The 25,527-nt window shown below is 41.0% G+C and overlaps 2 protein-coding genes and 1 long non-coding RNA gene across 3 annotated transcripts in view; 2 read left to right on the top strand and 1 right to left on the bottom strand.

Annotated features, from left to right (window-relative positions):
* Nucleotides 1–22,427, bottom strand: part of XPA (XPA, DNA damage recognition and repair factor) — a 29,154-nt gene extending 6,727 nt beyond the window's left edge. Inside the window, exons 1-5 of the mRNA XM_070431117.1 lie at nucleotides 22,240–22,427; nucleotides 19,348–19,458; nucleotides 18,685–18,790; nucleotides 15,823–15,988; nucleotides 13,726–13,843 (exon numbers count right to left, since the gene is read on the bottom strand). Coding sequence (XP_070287218.1) covers nucleotides 13,726–13,843; nucleotides 15,823–15,988; nucleotides 18,685–18,790; nucleotides 19,348–19,458; nucleotides 22,240–22,411 — 673 coding nt within the window. The 5' untranslated portion in view covers nucleotides 22,412–22,427. The remainder of the gene's footprint in view (nucleotides 1–13,725; nucleotides 13,844–15,822; nucleotides 15,989–18,684; nucleotides 18,791–19,347; nucleotides 19,459–22,239) is intronic.
* On the top strand, nucleotides 4,265–4,396 carry LOC139020471 (large ribosomal subunit protein eL39-like). Its single transcript, XM_070430108.1, has one exon. It carries the CDS (start codon nucleotides 4,265–4,267, stop codon nucleotides 4,394–4,396), a length of 132 nt encoding a protein of 43 aa, XP_070286209.1.
* A 202-nt stretch (nucleotides 22,428–22,629) lies between the features above and the next one.
* On the top strand, nucleotides 22,630–23,325 carry LOC139020470 (uncharacterized). The gene is made up of 2 exons (XR_011473318.1): nucleotides 22,630–22,993; nucleotides 23,113–23,325. It is a non-coding gene; the product is annotated as an uncharacterized lncRNA (long non-coding RNA).
* The last annotated feature ends 2,202 nt before the right edge of the window (nucleotides 23,326–25,527 follow it).

Genomic DNA, 25,527 nt, shown 5'->3' with positions numbered 1-25,527 from the left:
TGGGAGAAAAGAGGAGGGAGCCCGATTGCGGGGTGCATCACCCGAGAACTGCCCTCTTGTAATCTGGGACCCCTGGGGGATGTTGGTGAGCAGGTTTTCAGCCCAATCCCCGCAGGCTAGGCCAAGGGACCCCACTGGTGCACAAACCCATGCACCGGGCCTCTAGTAAATTATATATAACCATAGGCCCAAAATGTAAAATGTCCACAAACTTAGAAGGGGCCCCAAATGAAATTTAACCACCCACCTCTTTTTTTGGGGGGGTGGGGGGGAGGGATAGTGCATAGTAACAAAGAGTGAAAATTAATTTTCTTTTTTGTTTTAAGAAGGCTAACCTCTACCAGTACTAAATAAGAGAAAGCTGAGTATAACTTTAAGGAAAAGCCTTCTCTGCCTTATTTGTGTAAAGAAACCATGCTCTGTGTATTTGCACCAATGAAAGTTCCCACCCAATATCAAGGCCAACACATAGTGCCTTTTTTGAAATCCACTTACGCACCCAGAACCAGAGAGGAGGAAATGATGAAACATATGCAGCTTTGATTTTGTAAGAGAACATTCCACTTACGCACCCAGAACCAGAGAGAGTCCCAAACAAGATGAGTCCCAAACAAGAGCACCAATGAAAGTTCCCACCCAATATCAAGGCCAACACAGAGTGCCTTTTTTGAAATCCACTTATGCACCCAGAACCAGAAAGGAGGAAATGACGAAACAACATATGCAGCTTTGATTTTGTAAGAGAACATTCCACTTACGCACCCAGAACCACAGAGAGTCCCAAACAAGATGAACCCAAAAGAGCCACCTCAAGACTCACTCACGCTGAGTAGCAGTAATGCCATCATTTCTACTTCTGCCTCCTTGAATCTGAGATCTACAACAATTTGAATTTGCTGGCAAAATTCTTTTGTTGTCTAACTTTCTCTATATTTACATATAGCTTATACCAGTGGTCAGCAAACTGCAGCCCCTTGAGTGTGAGTCTTCCACAAAATACCATGTGCGGGCACGCACGTACAGTGCGATTGAAACTTTGTGGCCACACTCAAGGGGCCAAAGAGCCGCATGTGGCTCGCGAGCCGCAGTTTGCCGACCACTGGCTTATACTATTTATACTTTTAATTTTCTTTTGTAGTAAGATCAATTCTTTCTCAAACTACTGAAGTAGGTCATATTCTAAAAGCAGGTAATGTAATCTCTTACCTTTCCATAAAGAAGTAAACTTTGGATCAGCTTCTTTGTGGATCAGAATCAGAAGACTGAGAGGGAACCAGGTTCCAATTTCTTTTCAACAAAAAACTGTTAGACTTGCTTCTATTCCTCTCTGTTCTGAGACTTCTGAGCAAACTTCATAGTAAGCTCCTTGTTTCCAGTCTCTACAATGTGTGCTCCACTGTCAGCCCTTTGTAGCCTAGTCAGGAGAGCAGGAACATATATATGCACCAACCTCTAAACAACTCAACAAGAAGCCGTAATTGAAGAAGGCATCACACTGACCAATGCACATCAAATACCAGAAGACAGTGGAGTCATGTCATACAACAAGAGAACTTAGGTTTCCATATGCAAAAGAAACAGAACATTCTTAGATTTGCAGGGACTTGGAAAATACACCACTCATATAATCACTTGAAAAAATTTCCTCAAAAGCCATGCTTTGAGAGGGTCGAAGATGGGGGCCGGCAGGGCAGCAGTGAGGGAGAGAGAGTGAGATAGTGAGGGAGCGAAAGGGGAATGTGTGGACATGTGGTGTGTGTGTGTGTGAGAGAGAGAGAGAGAGAGAGAGAGTGTGAAGGACAGATCCTGCAAGACTTTCAGGTGCTGGCGGACCAGGCTCTCTTAGACGGGGAGGCCCTGCTACCACTGCAAGCACTCCCAGGTGGCCGGCACTGGCACAAAAACCATACCATCTTGAAGGGCAGAACTGCTGTGACTAGGAGCCCAGCCTCACCATCACCCAGACTGGTCTCAGACGAAAACAGAGACTCTACAGCCACTCTGGACAAAGACCACAGCTGCAAATCCATGGACATTGTGACTCCAGCCATCCCAGCCTCAGGCTCCTGTAAGTCCTGGAGTGCATTCACCTCCCACCTACCCGCAATGGTGGCCCAGGTCCCATGCATCCCAAGACAGCCCTTGATTGCCGGTGTGTGCAGCTGCGCCTCCCCAGCCCTGAGCCAGCCCCTGTCAGCATGCACACAGCTCCCACCAACCCACAGCATCCATGCCCCCCAGGCCCCCAAGCTCACCCATGAATCTCGGGTGCACAATGTCCCACCAAGCTCGCCACAGCAGCTCAAGCCCCGTGCAGCTCGGCACCTGGACCCTTCAGCGATAGCAAAAAATGGAGAGACAAGAAGCAACCCCCAAAGGAAAGAAAAGGAGGACCACTCCTCCCCGCAAAGGGACTAAATGAAACAGAGGCATGCAGTATGTCAGAAAAAAGAATTCAGCATAATGGTTACACAATTCGTAAACCAGATGGACGAGAAAATCAACCATCTATGTAAGAATCAAGAGGAAATCAAAAGTGACATAGCAACAATAAAAAACACAATGAAAGGTTTTAACAGTAGACTAAGAGAAGCAGAGGACCAAATTAGTGAGGTAGAAGATAGGACAGAGAAACAAGCCCAATCTGAACAGCAACTGGAGAAAAAAATTAAAATGCAAGAGGAGAGCCTAAGTGAGCTTTGGGACAACATAAAATTAAGTAACATATGTATAAGAGAGGTGCCAGAAGGACAAGAAGAGCAGCAAGGATTAGAGAACCTATCTGAAAAAATGACAGAAAACTTCCCTGATATGGGGAAGAACACAAGTTACACAAGCACAGAGAGTCCCAAACAAGATGAACCCAAAAAGAGCCATCTCAAGACACATTGTAATTACAATGGCAAACGTTAAAGATAAAGAGTGAATCTTAAAGGCTACAAGAGCGAGACAGGGAGTTACCTACAAACGATCTCCTATTAGATTACCAAATGATTTCTCAACAGAAACACATCATGCCAGAAGGGAATGGAATGAAGTATGCAAAGTAATGCAAAGCAAGGGACTGAATCCAAGAATACTCTATCCAGCAAGGCTATCATTCAAAATTGAAGGGGAAATCAGGAGCTTTTCAGACAAAAAGAAAGCTACGAGAGTGTATCACTACCAAGCCAGCAATGCAAAAAATGCTAAAGGGAATGCTGTAAAAAGAAGAAATAGAAAGGGAAGAAGGAAAACAGGCATAAAGAATAAAAATGACTACGAACAAGTACCTATCAATAATAACCTTAAACGTAAATGGACTAAATGCTCCAATCAAAAGACATAAAGTGGCTGAATGGGTAAGAAAACAGGACCCATATCTATGCTGTCTACAAGAGACCCACCTCAGAACCAGGGACTCACACGGACTGAAAATGAAGGGATGGAAAAATATTTTTCAGGCAAATGAAAATGAAGAAAAGCCTGGGGTAGCAATACTTATAACGGACAAAATAAACCTCAAAGTGAAAGCCATAACAAGAGATAAGGAAGGCCACTTCTTAATACTAAAGGGATTGATACAACAAGAGAATATAACTCTAGTAAACATGTATGCAACCGATGCAGGAGCACCCAAATACATAAGAAAAACTTCTGGGAGATTTCAAGGGAGAGACTGACAGCAATATAATCTATAGTAGGGGACTTCAATACCCCATTGTCATCACTGGATAAATCTTCTAAACAAAAAATCAGCAAAGAAACAGTAATCATAAATGACTCATTAGATCAGATGGACTTAATAGACATCTTCATAACATTCCAACCCAAAGCTATAGAATATACATTCTTGTCACATGGGACATTTTCAAAGATAAACCACATATTGGGACACAGGCAAAGTCTCTTCAAATTCAAGAAGATTGAAATCATATCAAGCATTTTCTCAGATCACAATAGCATAATATTAGAAATAAACTACAATAAAAACAATCACAAACAGTCAAACACTTGGAGGCTAAGTAGCATGTTATGAAACAATGATTGGGTTATCAAAGAGATCAAAGAAGAAATAAAAAACATCCTGGAAACTAATGACAATGAAAACACAACAATCCAAAATCTATGGGACACAGTGAAAGCAGTCCTGAGAGGGAAGTTCATAGCATTACAGGCCTACCTCAAAAAATAAGAAAACTGGTAATAAATGAACTGACTCTACAACTTAAAGAATTAGAAAGAGAACAACAAGAAAAGTGCATGCGTTCTCTTCTCCTTCACCATGTCTTCCCACAAGATTTTCAGGATCAAGAGGTTCCTGACCAAGAAACAAGAGCAAAATCGGCCAATTTCCCAATGGATTCAGATGAAAACTGGTAATAAAACCAGGTACAACTTGAAGAGGAGACATTAGAGAAGAACCAAACTGGACCTATGAGAAATCACACATGAGAGATGATTCACATCCAGGTTGCCTACACCTTTAAATGATTGGAAAGATGCTACTGTCTGGACAGTTGGGGCATTTTAATTGGAAAATTAATGGACTTGTGATTTCGCTCTGTTGATTTTTTTTTTCTACAATAGTAGGTTGGTTCAGTAATAAATGTGTGAGACCTTTAAAAAAAAAATTGATGAACCCCTAGCTAGGCTCACCAAGAAGCAAAGAGAGATGACCCAAATAAACAAGATCAGAAATGAAAGAGGCAAAATAACAACAGACCCCATAGTAATACAAAGGATTGTAAAAAAAAAAATACTATGAGCAACTCGATTCTAACAAACTGGTCAACCTAGAAGAAATGGACATATTCCTAGAAAAATATGACCTTCTAAAACTCAATCAGGAAGAATCAAAAAATCTGAATAAGCTGATAACTATAGAGGAAATTGCAGCAGTAATCAAAAAACTTCCAGCAAACAAAAGCCCTGGGCCAGACAGCTTCACAGGAGAGTATTACCAAACATTCAAAGAAGAACTAAAACCTCTCCTCCTCAGACTATTCCAAAAAATTTAAGAGGAAGGAACACTTCCAAGCTCTTTCTATGAAGCCAGCATTACCCTAATCCCAAAACCAGATAAAGACACTAAAAAGAAAGAGAATTACAGGCCAATATCCCCGTGAACATAGATGCCAAAATCCTCAACAAAATTCTAGCAAATCAGATCCAGTATTACATTAGAAAGATAATACACCATGGCCAAGTGGGATTTATTCCAGAGATGCAAGGATGGTACAATATCTGCATATCCATAAACGTGATACATCACATAAACAAATTAAGGGATAAAAACCATATAATCATATCAATTGATGCAGAAAAAGCATTTGAAAAAATCCAACACCCTTTCTTGAAAAAAATTCTCAGCAAGGTGGGACTAGAGGGATCATACCTCAACATAATAAAAGCCATATATGACAAACCTACAGCCAACATCATACTCAATGGGCAAAAAAACTAAAACCATTTCCCCTAAGAACAGGAACAAGACAGGGATGCCCACCTTCACCACTCCTGTTTGACATAGTACTGGAAGTGATAGCCATAGCAATCAGACAAGAAGAAGAAATAAAAGGCATCCAAATTGGAAAAGAAGAAGTTTAACTGTCATTTTTCACAGAGGACATGATATTGTACATAGAAAACCCTAAAGACTCCATCAAAAAACTACTAGATATAATAAATGATTGGCAATGTAGCAGGATACAAAATTAACACCCAGAAATCTATGGCTTTTTATACACCAATAATAAACTCAAAGAATGAGAAACAAACAAAAAAATCCCATTTACCATTGCACCAAAAAAATTAAGATACCTAGGAATAAACTTATCAAAGGAGATAAAAGACCTGTACTCGGAAAACTACAGGACCTTGAAAAAAAGAAAGGAAAACATAAACAAATAGAAGAACATACTGTGTTCATGGATTGATAGAATCAACATCATTAAAATGTCCATACTACCCAAAGCAATCTACAGATTCAATGCAATCCCCATTAAGATACCAACAGCATATACCAAATATTCACCTGGAAGAAAAACAGACCCCGAATAGCTGCAGCAATCTTGAGAAAGAAGAACAAAGTTGGAGGGATCACAATACCAGATATTAAGCTATATTACAAAGCCACTATTCTCAAAATTGTCTGGTATTGGCACAAGAACAGACATATAGACCAATAGAACAGAACAGAGAACAGAGAAATAGACCCAAGCCATTATGCTCAATTAATATTTGACAAAGGAGGCAAGAGCATACAATGGAATCAAGACAGTTTCTTCAATAAATGTTGTTGGGAAAATTGGTCAGATACATGCAAAAAAATGAAACTAGACCATCCAACTTACACCATACACAAAAATAACCTCGAAATGGATAAAGGACTTAAACGTAAGATGGGAAACCATAAAAATCTTAGAAGAATCCATAGACAGCAAAATATCAGATATACATCATAGCAATATGTTTACCGACACAGCTCCTAGGGCAGTGATGGCGAACCTATGACATGCGTGTCAGAGGTGACACGCGAACTCATTTTTTTTGGTTGATTTTTCTTTGTTAAATGGCATTTAAATATATAAAATAAATATCAAAAATATAAATCTTTGTTTTACTATGGTTGCAAATATCAAAAAATTTCTATATGTGACACGGCACCAGAGTTAAGTTAGGGTTTTTCAAAATGCTGACATGCCGAGCTCAAAAGGTTCGCCATCACTGTCCTAGGGCAATGGAAACTAAGGAGAAAATAAACAAATGGGACTACATCAAAATAAAAAGCTTCTGCACAGCAAAAGAAACCATCAACAAAACAACAAGAAAGCCCACTGCATGGGAGAACATATTTGCCAATGTTATATCCGTTAAGGGCCTACTCTCCAAAATTTATAGGGAACTCATACATCTTAACAAAAAGATAAACAATCCAATAAAAAAATGGGCCAAGGCCTTAAATAGACACCTTTCAAAAGTGGACATACAGAAGGCTAAAAGACATATGAAAACATGCTCAAAGTCACTAATCATCCGAGAGATGCAAATCAAAATGACAATGAGATACCATCTCACACCTATCAGAATGGCCATCATCAACAAATCAACAAATGACAAAGGCTGGCGAGGATGCGGAGAAAAAGGAACCCTGATGCACTGCTGGTGGGAATGCAGACTGGTGCAGCCACTGTGGAGAACAGTATGGCGTTTCCTCAAAAAATTAAAAATGGAACTCCCATTTGAGCCAGTAATACCACTTCTAGGAATATATCCCGAGAAACCAGAAACACCAATCAGAAAGGACATATACACCCCTATATTCATAGCAGCACAATTTACAATAGCTAAGATTTGGAAACAGCCTAAGTGACCATCAGCAGATGAATGGATTACTACACTATGGAATACTACGCTGCTGTAAGAAAAGAAAGAACTCTTACCATTCGCAACAGCATGGATGGACCTGGAGAGCATTATGCTAAGCGAAATAAGCCAATCAGAGAATGATAACTATCACATGATCTCACTCATTTGTGGAATATAATGAACAACATAAACTGATGGACAAAAATAGAGAGAGAGACAGAGAAGCATCAAACAGACTGTCAAACTTCAGTGGGACGGTGAGGGAGGGGTAGGGGGAGGAGTAAGAGATCAACCAAAGGACTTGTATGCATGCATATAAGCATAACCAACAGACACAGACACTAGGAGGGTGAGGGCATGTTCTGGGGAATGGGGGGGATGGGGGGGGGAAAGAACATATATGTAATACTATTAGTATATGTAATACTTTAAACAATAAAAATAAAGTCAGACAGAAAAAAGTCAAGAACCACATGATATCACTAATATGAGAGATATAAAACTAAAAGCAACAAATGAACAAACATGAAGAACAAAAACTCATACACAAACCACAGTATGGTGGTTACCAGTATGGGAAAAGGGTTGGGAGGGTAGTGAAAGGTTAAAGGGGGTCAAATATATGGTGACAGATTTGACTTTTGGTGGTAAACACACATTGCAATATACAGATAATGTCTCAAAAATTCTCTAATTTAAAAGTCTTAAAGTAATCATAAATGTTAACATCGGGTAAAATATAATAGCCCATGAACCAAGATTACGAATCATTAGTTTATTTGTAATGCATCACATGTTTCACTTTGTTATTTGACAAAATGGACAATAAACACCTGTCAGGCTGTAATGCTAAAAACAAAAACAAAACAAAAAGACATGCTTCACCCAAACAAGAAATGAATTAAAGAAACCAGCCTTAAGGGATCTAAGAAAAAATTCAGCACAGATACAAACTCTTCTAGGTTGAGGAAAATCCATAGTAGGTTTATCTGGTGATTAATAGCAACTTAACATGGTGAGAAAAGAGTCAATAATATGGGAGTTTACTTTAAATATATATATATACATACATACATATATATGTATATATATATGAAAATTGTGTATATCTCAAAAGAAATATTCTATCCATACTAATGTTTAAATTACCTTAATAAAACTTTTTATAGAAAAAAAATTAAATAAAACAGATACCATAATATTTTATTAGTCAAATTATAAAAATTTAGTCAACTTTAGGTGACATCTTGACCAAACTACAGAAATAGTACCTAAGAAAAACATTACAGACAGAAGAAAAACATTACAGATCGCACTCCTTTTCAAAATATTCTGTCTCGAGAGGAAACCAAAATGGCGGCATAGGTAAACACCGGAAATTGCTGCCTCCCACAACCACTTCAAAAATACAACTAAAAGACAAAACGGACATCATCCAGAACTACAGGAAGGCTGGCTGAGTGGAAATTCTACAACTAGAAGGAAAGAGAAAAGCACACTGAGACTCAGGAGCTGCGGAGGTGGAGTGCAGAGGTACGAAGGCGCACACGGCAAGGGTTGGCAACTGAGGACGCGGCTGTCTTTTTTAATCGGGAGGGAGCCACAAGCCCCCGACTGCAACTCCAGTTCCGGGTGAGTCTCTGGGGACCTAGACTCATACGGGGAGAAACTGTACTGTCTGGCAGCAGGCAGAACTCGGAACTCGAGGGCGGCTTTCTCTCAAAGGTACTTGAAGCAATTACCGAGACACTGAGATGAGGGGCCCTTTAGGGCAGGGCTGAGGATCAGCCATAGCTGCTTACTCCGCCCTGTTGATCCCCTGAGACTCCGCCCCACCCAAGCTGCAGCAGAGGCTTTTGCATATGAATGCCCTGGTCCTTTGCAAGCTGAAAATTACCTAACAAACTGCAGCTGGGCCAGACAGACCCAGAACTTCCAAGAGAAGGCCCAAGGCCCCACAGCAGCTTGCATTGCTTCACAGCTGGGCCTCATTTGGGCACTTCCAAACCCCAAACAAGGAAGGGGAATTTGCAGATCTCTTCATAGCTCCTGCTGGGTAGCCTCAGGCAAAGGCTAAATTAGCACCTCCTTAGAGATCCAAGAGCCAGTGTACCCAGTGGACAGAGTGAGACCATCCAGATTACAACTCCTCAGATTCATAAGGGACGCACTCAGGGGGCAGACTCAGTGAGCACCAAAGCCCCACTGAAGCAAGTCTTGCCCCATAAGGGTGTCTTCAGCACAGAAGTTCTCCCACTGTAGACACAGCAGATTCTCACAGCCATAGGCCTGGAGGTCAATTCCTCTCAGTGATACCTACAACAATCAAGGCTTAACTACAACAAGACTCTGCACAAAGCTCACAAAAGGGTGCACCAAGAGTGTCCACCTCAGGTAATTGGGGAGGCTGAGCCACTGGGCCCTATAGGACACCTAGCACACAAAGCCACTCTACCAACAGAGGGAAGCATAAAAAATTTGGAGACAAAGAAACAGGACACAAATGACAGAAATGGAGGAAAGCAAACTACTGGATATAGAGTTCAAAACCACACTTTTAAGGTTTTTCAAGAACTTTCTAGAAAACGCCGATAAATGTAGTGAGACCCTCAAGAAATCTATTGAGACCCTCGAGGTTATGATAAAGGACCAACTAGAAATTAAGCATACACTGACTGAAATAAAGGATATTATGCAGAGTTCCAATAGCAGACTAGAGGATCACAAGAATCAAGTCAAAGATTTGAAATACGAAGAAGCGAAAAATACCCAACCGGAAAAGCAAAATGAAAAAAGAATCCAAAAATACGAAGATAGCGTAAGGAGCCTCTGGGACAGCTTCCAGCGTACCAACATCCAAATTATAGGGGTGCCAGAAGAAGAGAGAGAGCAAGATATTGAAAACCTATTTGAAGAAATAATGACAGAAAACTTCCCCTACCTGATGAAAGAAACAAACTTACAAGTCCAGGAAGCGCAGAGAACCCCAAACAAAAGGAATCCAAAGAGGACCACACCAAGACACATCATAATTAAAATGCCAAGAGCAAAAGACAAAGAGAAAATCTTAAAAGCAGCAAGAGAAAGAAACTCAGTTACCTGAGTTTCCATACGACTGTCAGCTGATTTCTCAACAGAAACTTTGCAGGCCAGAAGGGAGTGGCAAGAAATATTCAAAGTGATGAATGCCAAGAACCTACAACCAAGATTACTTTATCCAGCAAAGCTATCATTCAGAATTGAAGGTCAGATAAAGAGCTTCACAGATAAGGAAAAGCTAAAGGAGTTCATCACCACCAAACCAGTATTATATGAAATGCTGAAAGGTATCCTTTAAGAAGAGGAAGAAAAAGAAAAAGGTAAAGATACAAATTATGAACAACAAATACACATCTATCAACAAGTGAATATAAAAATCAAGTGAATAAATAATCTGATGAACAGAATAAACTGGTGATTATAATAGAATCAGGGGCATAGAAAGGGAGTGGACTGACTATTCTTGGGGAGGAAAGGGGTGTGGGGGATGCGGGAAGAGACTGGACAATAATCGTGCACCTATGGATGAGGACAGTGGGGGGGGGTGAGGGCGGGGGGGGGGGGGGAACTGGGTGGAGGGGAGCTATGGGAGGGAAAAAGAGGAACAACTGTAATAATCTGAATAATAAAGATTTAATTTAAAAAAATATTCCATCTCTTTGCAGATACAAATTTCTAATTCCTTTATCCATATATTACTGTCTGCACTAAAATAAAATAGCATCAGGAAAGGGTTTAAAGAGGCAGCAGAAGGAAGACTTGAGAGGATTCAGGTAACTGGGATTAACAAAAATCCTAGACTAATATGTAATTAGTTTATAAACATGCCCCCTCTTTCTATCCCTCAAGATGCCTTTTGTTACTTTATCTTTCTAGGCTCTCCTTGATGTCGAAGAGAGAAAGGGCTAGGGTAAAACATCAAAAAGATAAAAGAAGTCATTCCAAATCCACTCAATTAGTCTTTGCAGGTATTTTTGAAGACTGGTACAGCAGGGACTAATTTGGGGAAGATTCGTCTGTGAAATGCTCTTATATGGCATAGTTTGCTATAGGAAATCTCTCTCAAAGCCATAAAAGTATGCTTACCTTACCCTCTGATTCGGGAATTGATTTTTTGTTGTTGTTGTTAATCCTCATGCAAGAGTATTTTCCATTAATTTTTAGAGAGAGTGGAAGGGAAGGGACAGGGAGAGACACAGAGAAACATCGATGTGCGAGACACATCAATTGGTTGCCTCTTGCACTCACCCCAACCAGAAGCAGGGATCAAGCCTGCAACCAAGGTATGTGTCCTTGACTGTAATTGGACCCTTCAGTCCTCAGACTGATGCTCTACCCACTGAGCAAAACCAGCTAGGGCCAAATTGATATTTTAAGTTAACTGTAATCTATATAAAAATGTATATAAGGATGTTTATAATGAGGTTATTTGTTCTGATAAAGTTATGATAAACTTCACAAATGTCAACAGTGCTTCCATTTTTTATGAAAAAAATATTTCTAAGGTGTCTATGAATTGAAAAGAATTGGAAAAACAGACATTGAAATGTTACTAATTGCCTCACGGTAGCAGAATCATGGGACAGTTCTTTGTAGTTTTCTAACTTTTCTGCACTGAAATGAATTACTCCTATAATGAAAATGAGGGAAATGTCCTCACAATAAGAAGAAACAAGGCAGCTTACATTCAGCTTTTTTTTTTTTTTTTTTTTGGTTTGTTTTTAAGATATCTTAGCCATCTTTATTCACCCTCAAAGCCTAAATTCTAAAGACATAAGCAAAATTATTTTTTATGGCTAAGAGACTAATTTCATATGAATCAATATAGTATATGTATAACCCTGTAGACACATAAAATACATGCTATCTATATACACTTTACACCCTATGGTTCTTACGAATACTGTATGAAAACATTTCTGCCTGCTTTTTAAGGTATTTTAAGGATTCTGTGATACAGCAAAAAGTGCTCTTTGTTCTCTTATAGCAACCTATGTTCACCATTATCACAGTACGTTTCACACTCTATTATGATTTTAAATTTGCTGGTCTTTTTCTTCTGACAAACTGTGACTCCAACATTTATATCAGCACAGTGCCTAGAACACAGCTGACACGTTAATTATTGGATACACTGATGAATGGAGAGAGGGATGAAGACTTATGCACATATGCATACACAGATGGATGCACGGACAAATAAACAGAGATAGGTGGACAACAGAATGGATAGTCACATGGACAGGCAGATGTATGGACAGAGAAATTAATGTGCCAATGCAGACTTTCAGTCATAAAAGCCTGGTCCTAACACTCATAATTATGTAACAGGTCATTCTACCTTTCTAAGTTTTTTATTCATATGCTAGTGACCTGGGGGATGGATTCATGCACATTGAAAGGAAATTAATTAGAAGGTGGCTGGCGGGGCAGGACTGGGCAAGATGGGCCAGACACGCCCTGGAGCCAACCTCCTGCAGTCCCTCCCCGGCATCTGCGGAATGATCGGGGTCCCTCCAGCAGATGGGGTCCCTCAGCCTGGCCTGTGGGTATCGGGCAGAAACAGCTCTCTGACATCCCCCGAGGGATCCCGGAGTGCGAGAGAGCACTCTGCAAAGTTGCTGTCGCACAGGGTGTGAAACACAAATGCAAGTGTGTAGTAAACTAGATTCAGGGCCGACAGTGCCCCAGCAACAATATAACCCATGGCCAAAGGTGGAATCGCACGGCCCCGCAAGGAATCAGGCTCCCTCCTCTCTGGTTTTGGGCTGCATCAGGCAAGAGCCTCGCTGCCAAGTCACTGCAGCTCAGCAGCTCCTGCGTTGAGCATCTGCCCCCTGGTGGTCAATACGTGTCATAGAGATTGGTCGGAGCGGCAGAGGGACCCTTAGCATAGTAGCCTTTTATATATATAGATAAAATAAAAGGGATTAAACTAGCTGATATTAGATAGGTTCCTTTTAGCTGCCAAATTAGATAAGACTTAACCATGACTTTTTCATTTTCAGCAATTAGAGAGGCTTGCTAATGGATATATTTGTTTTTAATAACTCTTTGAGTTATATTTAAGATTGAACTGTTGCCAAATCTTTGACAGGGATACATCCCTGATCTTATATAAAAACATTATTCACATTAAAATGAGGGTTTACATGCTTTTTAGAATTGCAATACTGTGAGGCTTGGACTCAGAGTGCCAAACACCAACCTCCTGAGAGCATACTTTAAGTCTTTTTCAATGTACGTATGACATAGTAGCATTCCAATCTACTGCTGACATTACATCTTTAAACAGGAAAAAACATAGTCTTTTGGGATATAAATATACCCACTTACCTTTTACTTTTTTATCAAACTTCTTCTGTTTCATTTTCTCTCGGTTTTTCTGTCGAACTTCCTTTGCTTCTTCTAATGCTTCCTGACTACCCCAAACTTCAAGAGCCCTCTTCACAATCTATAATACAGAATTCATATTTAAATTAGTTGTGATTCAGAGTTGTAAATTATAGTTATAATTATTAAATCCACGGCACCAAAGAATGATCTAACTCAATTACAATTTTATAAATATTTATTTGAATTTTAAATATTGATAAGAAACAACTCTATTAATACCTCTATCTAAACCTATGAGACCCTCAGGAAATGTATGCTAACCTCGATTATAAATAGGAAAGTTATCCTCTGACTGTAACTGCTTCTCTGACTCATTCAGCTTTTTCACTTGAATCAACATAAGGACATATAAATCAGGGGTCTGATGAGTTTTGATAAACTCACCCCCCAAAATTTACTTATTTACTTATCAATTAGTCACATCAGATCTAAGTAGGAGGTAACCTCCAAAAATCTCCCACCACAAGAAATCAATCACTACCACTCTTCTCCTGAATTAATAATAGTTTCCATCTACTTGACTAACTTCTGATCTTTAGAATATGCATTTTTTTAAATCTTTGGTAGCTGAGTGACCTTAAAAGTCTTTATTCTACTTTTAATACGTTAGATTATGTACCTTTACTCTTTATAAAATTTATTCATACTTAGGAGAAAAATATATACACTTAGAATTATGCTCAGAATATCTCTTACAATATGTTAAGGGGACCAAAATATCAATCAATGTAGCCAAACTCAAATCTCTTCTTAACATAAAAAGTGATATACTCTTATTTCAAACGTTCTAAAACATCACATTTTCCACAATTAACCCTCTAAAAATGTTGCATCACCATGTGCTTAACAGTACTTTAACAATTCTGAGTCAAAAGTGGTTCAGGCCCGGCCGGCGTGGCTTAGCAGTTGAGCTTGGACCTATGAACCAAGAGGTGAGGGTTCGATTCCCTGTCAGGGCACATGCCTGGGTTGCCGGCTCAATCCCCACCCAGTAGGGGCCGTGCAGGAGGCAGCCAATCGATGATTCTCTCATCATTGATATTTCTATCTCTCCCTCTCCCTTCCTCTCTGATATCAATAAAAACATATATTTTTAAAAAGTGGTTCAGAACAATTGGACACTCAATGTAAAGAAATTTAGGATACCTTAATAAAGCTGTTGTACTTGCATTTTCCTTTCTATGTACACATAAGCATGATATATAGCAAAAATGTATAATAAGTGTAAAGGCACTATTTCAGTAAGTATAAAATAAAAACACCAAGGATAAGGAAGTACTGAGTCAGTTTAATGAGCACTTTTTCATTTCTGATAGTACATAAAATAGTAAATCTTCTAATCGATAGTTGTCTTATGTTCAGTGAAATTCAGTGTGTGTTTGGTTTTACATGTGGCTTAATTTTATTTAAAGATATTAGGACTTTCTAGTATATTTTAATTCAAATTGTTCTGAATTAATGCCTCAAAAAGAATACGACAGTATTTGTACCATTCTGGGGTACATACAGGAGGCTGCCTGTTACTTAAGGCACCCAGCCTGGGCACTATTGCAGCCCCAGGAACTAAGACTATTCAATGTCTTGGTACACCTGTACCACAATGGCAGCAAGAGGGGTTGAGAAAATCCGCTCTGGAATATACTAGAGTTCCTTGGACACCTGAAAGGGTTTCAGATGAGTATTTCCCAATAGATTTCAGGCATCTGTGAACTCCCTGAATTTTAAAAAAAAAGACTTTCGGGCCAGAAGGTGGCAGGAATACAGGATCTGCCTCTCACTCCAAGCTTTTTTAGTTTCCCAACTGTACTCCTAACATTACTCAATGATAATACATTTGCTCCAAACTGCTGCACCAAAAAGCAAAATAAGAAAACATGCTATTGTCATTATGAGTAACTGTGATTCACATGCAAAGCAACAAAATGCAAAGGATCTTCTTAATTCTAAAAGCAAAAACTAAACTAATTAGAACTAGTTGCTTGTTAAAACTTCACCTGTCCCAGGGAATAAAACGACTGAATAGAACTCATTAGATACCTGTAGTTTTAAGTAGAGTTTCATATCACCCCATTGTGAATGACGAGGATTCTTCTTCACAATAAATTTAAGAGGTGGTTCTCTTTTTTCTAAATCACAGTCTTTCAGAAGGTATTCTTGTTTTGCTTCTGTTTTAGTTATAAGTTTGTGTTTATCATCAGCATCTCTGAAAACAAATTAAGTCCATTATATAAGTTAGCTATTAAAATAAACTAAATTTTCAAAGAGCCCAACAACCTAGGGGTATGCATACCAAAAGGAACATATAAAATACTTTTCCCTGCAGCTCTCATAGTCAAATGGGCAGCACAAAAATTCTAACAGAAAAAAATGCTTTATCCTTTACATATTCTGAGAAGCTATATTAGCAACAAATCCATATTATTGAAAATGTTAAGAATTTCTTTTCTACTTAAAGTCCCTCTTTTCCACAGATTTTTAAATAACTCATTAGAGTACAGCAAATATAAATGAGAACTAAGACTCAATAAGTAAGAAAATATAAATTAAAGCATAAAGTCAGGATGGACAGGTGATAAGGAAAATAAATATGCAAGGTCCATCTGCCCCAACACAATTAAGTGTCCAGTTGGCTCTGAGCTTTTCAAAGTCAAGGCAAAAGTGGAGACAGTCAATTACATAGTTCCTCTCATTCATTTGTTCCCTATCTACCTGCCAGGTATTGTCTGAGGCATGAGGAATACAGCAAAGAATAAAACAAAGCCTTGTTTTCATGAAGTTTACATCCCAGTGAAGGAAAAGACAGTCAATAAGCAAACACAGTGACAGATAAAAGTGCTATGAAGGAATATAAGAAGGTAGAGAAAGGACTTTCAGGTAGAGTGGGTATTCAGAGAAAGTCACTGATAAGGGGACTCTTTGAGTAGAGCCCTTAACAAGGCAGAACATTCTGAGTAGCCAGAGAAAGAACATTTCTGGCAGAGAGAAGAGCAAATGCAAAGGCTCCAACACAAGAGTTTGCTTGGCAACTGGAGCTCACAGCAAGAGGGCCACTGTGGCTAGAAAGCTTAAAGTGCATGATGGTGAGCAGTGATGAGAGATAAGGTCAGAGATAGGCAGTGACCTTCTAAGCAATGATGAAGACAATTTTATTCCAAATGGATAAGGAACCATTAAAGAGTTTTGAGCCCTGGCCAGTTTTGCTCAGTAATTAGAGTGTAGGCCTCCCGACCAAAGGGTTGGGGGTACAATTCCTGGTCAAGGGCATGTACCTGGGCTGCAGGTTCCATCCCTGGCCCTGGTCAGGAAGCGTGTGGGAGGCAACCAATTGATTTTTTTTTTCTCTCTCTCTCTCTCTCCCATTCCCCTCTCCACTCTCTCTTAAAAAAAAAAAAATCAATGGAAAGAAATATCCTCAGATGAGGATTAATAAAACAAAGAGTTTTGAATAAAAGGCTATATGGAGAAGAGACTAACAATGCAAAAGTGGGGAGAAGAGACCAGTTAAAAGATCACTACTACAGTGGTCCGGGCAAAAGCTGATGGGGGCCTAGTCTAAGGTAATAGTGGGAAAAAGGATGGGAATATAATTTGAACATGGAGCCAAATACATTTGGAATTAAACACGGGATAGCAGAGAACTAGCCAATGAAAGAAGTTGGCCTTTACTGAAGTAATGAACACTGAAGGGGAGGTACAGGTCAGGGAGGGAGACTTAAAACTGGAAATACCTTTAAGAAAGCTAAGTAATTTGTAAGTCTCAACTGAAGGAGGAGACAGGTAAACTACACTGTACTGAATTATAATCCTGAAAGATGTTGAAAGGAAACAAAATGGAGGACTGTGTTCCTAATTATGTGTAAATTTTACAAATATATTTTTACCACTAATTTTCTTTAAATTGGTACATCAGTTGCTTTCATTTTCTCATGGAAATAGATTATAAGTGCGAATTCAGTTTCCAAAAGCTGTTGATACTTCAAGGAGAGTAGCAATAATGTGGACCTTAACCACTGTGGGCACTAATGACACTGTGTGTCAATGGGAACAGATTTTATCATTTATATTCCAATGGGTGCCAGGACATATCCAGTCACCGATGTGATCATGAAACCAGAAACAACTCCATTCTCTCCATCTTCCAAGGATTCTACCTACAAAAGTCAATGGTGATGGCTCCCAATATCTGTATCAGGGATGCTGAAAAGGCAGGTCCTCCCAGCAGGTGAGGAGTTAATCTAGGGCTACAGGTAAAAGAATTAGGAGTAGGAAACAGATAAGAGAGCTAAGTAAGATTCCAAGATAGGATCTTAGGTGTGAAAGAAACCAACACAGGACTTGGCTGAGGTAAACAGCAGGGAGCAGAACCATTTGGAAAGAAGAATTATTCTGGGGTGATATAAAAAGAGGATAAAGGCCAGAAGAAGAAAAAGAATGACAGAAAAATGTGATTTTTCCTCATCTCTTTTCTTCCCTGACTGTTCAGAAGAGTAAAAAATGAATGGAAAGAACTGGGAGAGTGACTGGGCAGCTTTTAGTCTCCTCCTCTCTCTCATTAACAGCCCCAGTTCTCAGACCAAGGCATCAACATACACTGAGACAAGAAATGGAGATCCTTAGAGAAGGGTTAGGAACCTGCTACTGAGAAATGGCCAGCAGAAAGAAAAAAAAAACTATGGCAGAACCTGGGGCATTCCAATTTATGTGACATATTAATTTTGTTAAGCACAGACTTCCTGTATTTCTTTGGCAAAATGGAAACCATAGAAATGTTAGGGAACTATCCAAATAAAAATCATTACTAAATAAAATATTAAATTCAAATGAACTATTTTACCCTATGCCTGTATGTTAACATTCAACTTTAGCAATTGAGAACATTGTCTGAAATAAAGTAATTACCTGCAGTTATCGCAAGTTGGCAAATCAAAGTGATTCATAAGATAAGAATCCATAAATTCTCTACTACATTCTTCACATATTGCATAATCAAATTCCATAACAGGTCCTAAAAAAAAAAAAGATCAATTCTCAATTCTTTAAGTTTTCTTTTTTGTGACTAGAATACATTTTCCTATTTTGTTAGCTTCTTGACATGTATTTTATGCCTGACACCATTTACATAAAAGACAAAATAAAATTTAAGTAATCTTATACTTACTAAAAAAAATGTTTGATAGAAGAAAAAGGAAATAACATCAGGGGGAAAATCCCTATCAATTCATCAAGTATTTTTGAACCCAAAACATGTGTAAGATAATTATTTAACATCAATTTGCAAAGAATTATACACATTACCCAAAATTACCAACCTAGCCCGGCTGGTGTGGCGCAGTGGTTGAGTGTCCACTTATGAATTCAAGAGGTCAAGGTTCGATTCCTGGTCAGGGCACCTGTCCAAGTTGTGGGCTTGATTCCCACTGCAAGAGGCAGCCGATCAATGATTCTCTCTCATCTTTAATGTTTCTATCTCTCTCTCCCTTCCCCTCTGAAATCAATAAAAATATACACTAGTATTTTTTAAATGACCCACTGAGATTCCTATTTTCTGAAAACACATTTTACCTGGTTCATGAACAACTTTTCCAACTGTATGTTCTTCTTCTCCTTCCTCTTCCAGAATGAAGCCTCCATGTGTATCAATTATCTTTGGGGCAGCTTTTATGTTAGCCATGCCTATAAAAAAAAAAAGTAAAAGTGGTCAACAAGTGAGCTAGGTAAGCCCATATGCTCCCTTCTGCATAAACAGAAATTTTCCTTAAATTTAATATGTATCAAACAAGACAAGGAATGTCCACTATAACCACTTCTATCCAACATTAAAGGTTCCAGCTAGTGCAATATGACAAGAAAACAAAACAGGCATAAAGGTTGGAAAGAAGTAAAACAGTCTTTATTCACAGATGATCTGATTATATATGTAGAACATGCACAGGAATGTACAATTACAATTAAAAAATAACACCCAGGGCCCTGGCCAGTGGGGCTCAGTTGGTTGGAGCATCCTTCCATACTCTGAAAGATCACAGATTCGATTCCCAGTTTCGGCATATGCCTGGGTAAAAGGTTCAGTCCCCAGTTGGGTGGGGGCCCATACAGGAGGCAACCGATCAATGTTTCTCTCACATCAATGTTTTTCTCTCTCTCTTTCTCTCTCCCCCCTCCCACCCCTTATTCTCATTAAAATCAATAAAGGCATATCCCTCAAGTGCAGATTTAAAAAATAAATAATAAACAAATAGCACCTTGAAAGAGATTTCTGGTCAAGATGGTTATGTAGATAAATGTGGTACTTGAATCCTCCCACAAACACATAAAAATTACAACTAAACTATAGGAAAACCATCATTCAGAATTGCCTAAAATTTAGCTGAATGGAAATCCTACAACTAGGGATTTAAAGAAGCAGCCATGTAACACTGGTAGGAGGGGCAGAGACTCAGAAAGGGCTGGTCCCACACCCATGTGTGGCAGATGAAAATTATCTCAATTGTGGAAGTCCTCCCTTAGGAATGAGAGGTGCCAGACCCACACCAGGCCCCAAGCCCAGGGTTATAGTGCCAGGAAGAGAAGTCCCCATAACTTATGGCTGTAAAAACCAGCAGGGATTGTGGCTGAACAAGATGAAGGGTTGCTGGAGTCCCAGGCAATTCTTCTCAAAGGGCCCATGCACAGACTTACTCGGACTCACTCTCCCTGAGCTTCAGTGCTAGGGCAGCAACTTGAAAGGAACCAGGGACAGAGGAGGAGGAAATGAATTGTCTGGCATCAGGGCCAGAGCCAGGGGTAAAGCTTTCTGCCAGACAAAAGTGCGCCCTAGCCGGTTTGGCTCAATGGCTAGAGCATCGGCCTGTGGACTGAATGGTCCCGGGTTCGATTCCTGTCAAGGGCACATACCTTGGTTGCAGGCTCAGCCCGGGCCCTGGTCAGGGCTTGTGCAGTAGGTAACCAATCGATGTGTTTTTCTCATCGATGTTTCTCGCTGTCTGTCCCTCTCTCTTCCACTCTCCCTAAAAATCAATAAAAAAAATATCCTCACATGAGGATTAACAACAACAAAAAGTGCTAGCAGAGGCCATGGTTCCTTTTCTGAGACCCGCACCCCCACCTCCCAGGCCTGAGCCATATCTGAGTCTCCATCAACCTGGCTCATACTGACTGCCCAGCCCTTGTGATTCTGAGGCCCTGCCCCACACAACTTATGAGCCCACTCAAGGTGTTTCCAGTGGCTTTTCCATCTGAATGGTTTGTCATGGCTCATGCTTTTTGTTGTTGTTGTTAATCCTCACCTGAGGACATTTTTCCATTGATTTTTAGAGAGTGGAAGGGAGGGGAAGAGACAGAGAAACAGCGGATGTGGATGGACATAACGATTGGTTGCCTCCCATTTGCAGCCCAGGGCTGGGGATCAAACCAGCAACTGAGGTATGTGCCCTTGACCAGAATCAAACCTGGGACCTGTCAGTCCACAGGCTACGCCCTATCCACTGAGCCAAACTGGCTAGGGCCTGGCTCGTGCTTTGGACTTCCCTAAAATCTCTTAAACAAGCAACATCTGGCCTCAATGCCTGGTACCTCTCACTGAGTGACCCTAGGCCCAGCACTAGCAGCAGCCAGCCTTGGTTCGAATCCTGGACTTGCCTGAGCACCTCCAAGCCCAACACCAGGGCGAGAGATGCCCAGTGCAGCAGAGGCGGCTGGAGGGGTGGAGAGGACCCGATCCCCGTGTCAGATTCCCCGAGTTCTAGAGCTAATTAGCCTGCGCACTTACTGGGATGAACCCGAACCAACCCCTTTCCTTTTCTGGTCCTCAACGACCACTTCATTAAAACAGATTCCAAACTTTGCCCTATTTTCCCGGTTAGCTCTGGAAATCACATTAGCTCATTTGAAACACGTGAAGCGCAACAGGTGCTCCTCGGTGAGCCCCACAAAGAGGGTCGCTAATGTCCGTCGGCTCCTTTTGGCGCCCTGCAAGCCCTCGGCTGGGTACGGAAAGTGCCCTCAGCCGCCCTTTGCGGACGGATGCGGGAGCAGGTGCAGGTTACTGACACGGTGAAGGTCTAAGAGTTTTACAAAGGACCGCCTCTGGTACCTGGGAGCTGCAGGAAGAGAACAGACAGGGGCAGCCGAGGCGCTGACGGGCACTGGCGCGCCCACCTGCCGGCGAGTGCAGCGGCTTTCCCACGCTAAGGACCGCGGCCCGGGGGCAGCGAGGGCAGCCCGCGGACAGCGAGGCCGGCCCGGGGTCAGCGAGGCCAGCCCGCAGCTGGGAGTCAGGGAGCCGGGACTTCCCGTGGGCCGGGACTGCTCGCTTCGACAAGACCCTAGCGGACCCCCCCGACCCAGGACAGCGGGAGGGTGTGCGCGCAGACGCGAGGGGGCTCGACGCCACACAAGGGACCCGGCACCCGGTCCCCCAGAAGAGGGAGAGGGCAGCGCCGCCAGGACCCAAACCTCCGGTAGCCGCAACCGCCGTCGCCGGGTAGGGCCGGGCCGCCAGCCGTGCCTGGCGCAGCATCAGCGCCCGCTGCCGCTTCCGCTCGATGCTCGCCCGCACGGAGGCAGGCAGCTCCGCCGGCTGTTCCGAAGCCGCCGGCTGCGGTGAAGTTTCCTCGGCCGCCGCCATCGCCAATCTCAGCGAACCTGGTCTCCGGCCGTGCGCACGCGCACGCGCAGGCGCCCCCGAGCAGCCCCGGCGGGAAGCGCGCCTGCGCGATGGGAGGGCGGAGGGAGGGGCGGCGGCGGAGTCTGCGCGCTGGCGGGGACCGGGAATAGCTGCCGTTTTATAAACCGGGGGAAAGCGGTGCCGAGATCGTTTTCTTCGGGACTTGGTCATCTTTAAAGTAACAGTTTCGCTTGGTGGTTTAGAAGATAGGCTTTGGAGTCAGACCTAGGTTAAGTCCTACTCTGACACCATCTGCGTGATCTTGAACAAGTTATTTAACCTGAATTCAGTAGTAAAATGAGGATAACTACGGAACCCCTTCCCGGTTGTTGGGAAGATTAGATGTAGGCTTTCAAAACAATGCCTGGCACAGTAAGCTTCCAAAAATGATAGCAGCTGGTAGTAATAATGTGTCAATCAAGAGAGACCCAGAGATGATGGATCTGACTTTCCTTTGGACAGAGCCTTAGGTTTGAGAGGAGAACACCTGCGTTCAAACGCTCACTTGTGTGAGCTCAGGCAAATGCAGCGCCTGGTACCAAGGTTGGTATACGAGGTGTACCGGTTAATAATGCGGATTTTTTTTCAATAGATGGAGTTACACAGATGTTGATATATATGCGATTTGATATGTATGCTATTTTGTTGTATTGCTCCTTCAGGTTACCACTTGTTCTGATCGATGGCATACACACTTTCTGAGCAGCACTTCAAAACATACGAAGAAGTGGAAAATTGGGTCTCTGAATGGTCTGCCTCAAAACAAGAAAAGTTCTGTTGGGATGGTAGCCACAAATTACCTGAAAGATGGGGGAAATGTGTAGCTAGCGATGGACATTACTTTGAATAAAGCACTTTTGATGTTTCTCTTGAAATTATTGTGCTTTCTTTGATTACAAAATCCACATTATTATGGTTAATGTGGATTAATTATTAACCAGTTAATAATGTGGATTAATTATTAACCAATTAATATTGTGGATTATTTATTAACCGGTTAATAATACGGATTAGCTATCAACTGGTTAAAAATGCAGATTAATTATTAACCGGTTAATAATACGGATTTTGTAATCCAAAGAAAACACAATTTTAAGAGAAAAATCAAAAGTGCTTTATTCAAAGTAATGTCCATCGCTAGCTACACATTTCCCCCATCTTTCAGATAATTTGTGGATACTGTCCCACTAGAACTTTCCTTGTTTTGAGGCAAACCATTCAGAGACCCAATTTTCCACTTTGTACGTTTTGAAATGCTGCTCAGAAAGTGCGTGTGCCATCGATCGGAACAAGTGGTAATCTGAAGGAGCAAGGTCTGGTGAATATGGCTGGTGGGTTAATACTAACATATATTCTGAAGAACCTATATAAAGCAGATAAATGTTCAGATCTACTGGTTGAACTGGAGATAGAAATGTCAAGCCATTCTTATTGCCTTTCCCCTCAGATCCCTCTTTCTCCCTCTCTATCTTGTCCAGGTGATAAAATCTCAAATTATATGTAACACCAAAAGCACAAGCAAGGAAATAAAAAATTCTATAAGCTGGCTAAGTTGAAAACTTGGGCATTAAAGAACACTATCAAGAAAGTGAAAAGGCAACTTACAAATGGCAGAAATATTTGCAAATCATATATCTGAAAAGGGGCTAGTATTCAGAATATACAGGGTGTCCCCAAAAATGTATACACACTTTGAATGATTACCAAGTCAGTGTTTATTAATATTTAATTTTCAAAATTAAGTAAGTTATCAGCTGTTAAAGGTTATATACATTTTGGGGGGACACCCTATATAAATAACTGTTACAGCCCACTAACAAAAAGGCAAATAGCCCAGTTTTTAAACGAGCAAAGGGCTTAAGTAGACATTTTTCTAAAGAAGATATACAAATAACCGATGAACACATAAAAAGATACTCATCTTAGTTATTAGGGAAGTGCAAATCAAAAGCACAATGAGAAACCACTTTACACCCAATAGGATGACTAGAACTAAGAAAAACAAAATAGTACGTTGACAAAGATGTGGACCAATTAGAACCCTCACGCATTGTTGGAGGGAATATAAAATGCTGCTATATAAAACGTTTGGCTATTCTTCAAAAAAGTTAAACATAGAAATACCACATGAGTCAGCAATTCCACAACTGGGTATAAACCCAAAAGAATTGACAACAGAGTTCAAACAAAAAACAAAAGTTTGAAATTACCCTAATATCTATCAAATGGTGGATGGATAAACAAAATGTGGTATATCCATACAAAGGAATATTATTCAGCCATAAAAGGAAGAAAGTACGGTATATGTTAGAACATGGATAACCCTTGAAAACATTATGCATTCCTCTTATATGAACTATATGAATAAGCAAACTCACAGTGACAGCCAATTAGTGATTGCCAGGGGCTGAGGGAAGAGGGGACTGGGGAATGACTGCCTATGAATATAGGCTTTCTTTTTGGGGTAATGAAAATGTTCTGGAACTAGATAGTGGTGAATGGGCCCAGGCGATCAGTGGAAGTTAATGAACCTGGTCAGGTGTGGGACTTGAGCAAACCAGAGAGAGGGCACCTCTTAAAAGAGTCAGCCACTACACAGACCCCATGGGTAGTTGTCAAGACAGAATTTGGGCCCACTATTGCCAGATTGCCCAATGCTTCCAGAAAAGTAACTGCTTCTCAAACGTTAAGCACATACGAGTCACCTGGTGAGCTTGTTAAACTGCAGATTCTGATTGAGTAGGTCTGTGGTGGAACCTCAAGAATGTGCATTGCTAACAAGCTCCCTGGTGTGCTGTAGCTCCACTAACCACAATGAATAGTAAGGGTCCCGCTCACAGGTTCTCAAACTTGGCAGCACACTGGCAGCATCCGAGGAGTTGAGCCAGCGTGTGCTTAGGCCCTACCCCCAGAGAGACTCCGATATCATTGGTCCGGGATGGGATCTGGGCGTCGGAATTCCGTAAAGTACCCTCCCTACCCTCACCCCTTTACCCCTACATACTTCTAATGGGCACCAAGTTTGAGAGCCAGAACCCCATGTGACCCTTTTAGACTCTATGCAGCTCCAAGAGTCT

Source organism: Myotis yumanensis, unplaced genomic scaffold (genome assembly GCF_028538775.1).
Source record: "Myotis yumanensis isolate MYYU_CA2020_CCGP unplaced genomic scaffold, mMyoYum1.0.hap1 SCAF_12, whole genome shotgun sequence".
Taxonomy (NCBI): domain Eukaryota; kingdom Metazoa; phylum Chordata; class Mammalia; order Chiroptera; family Vespertilionidae; genus Myotis; species Myotis yumanensis.
This window is presented reverse-complemented; position numbering and strand designations above follow the sequence as displayed.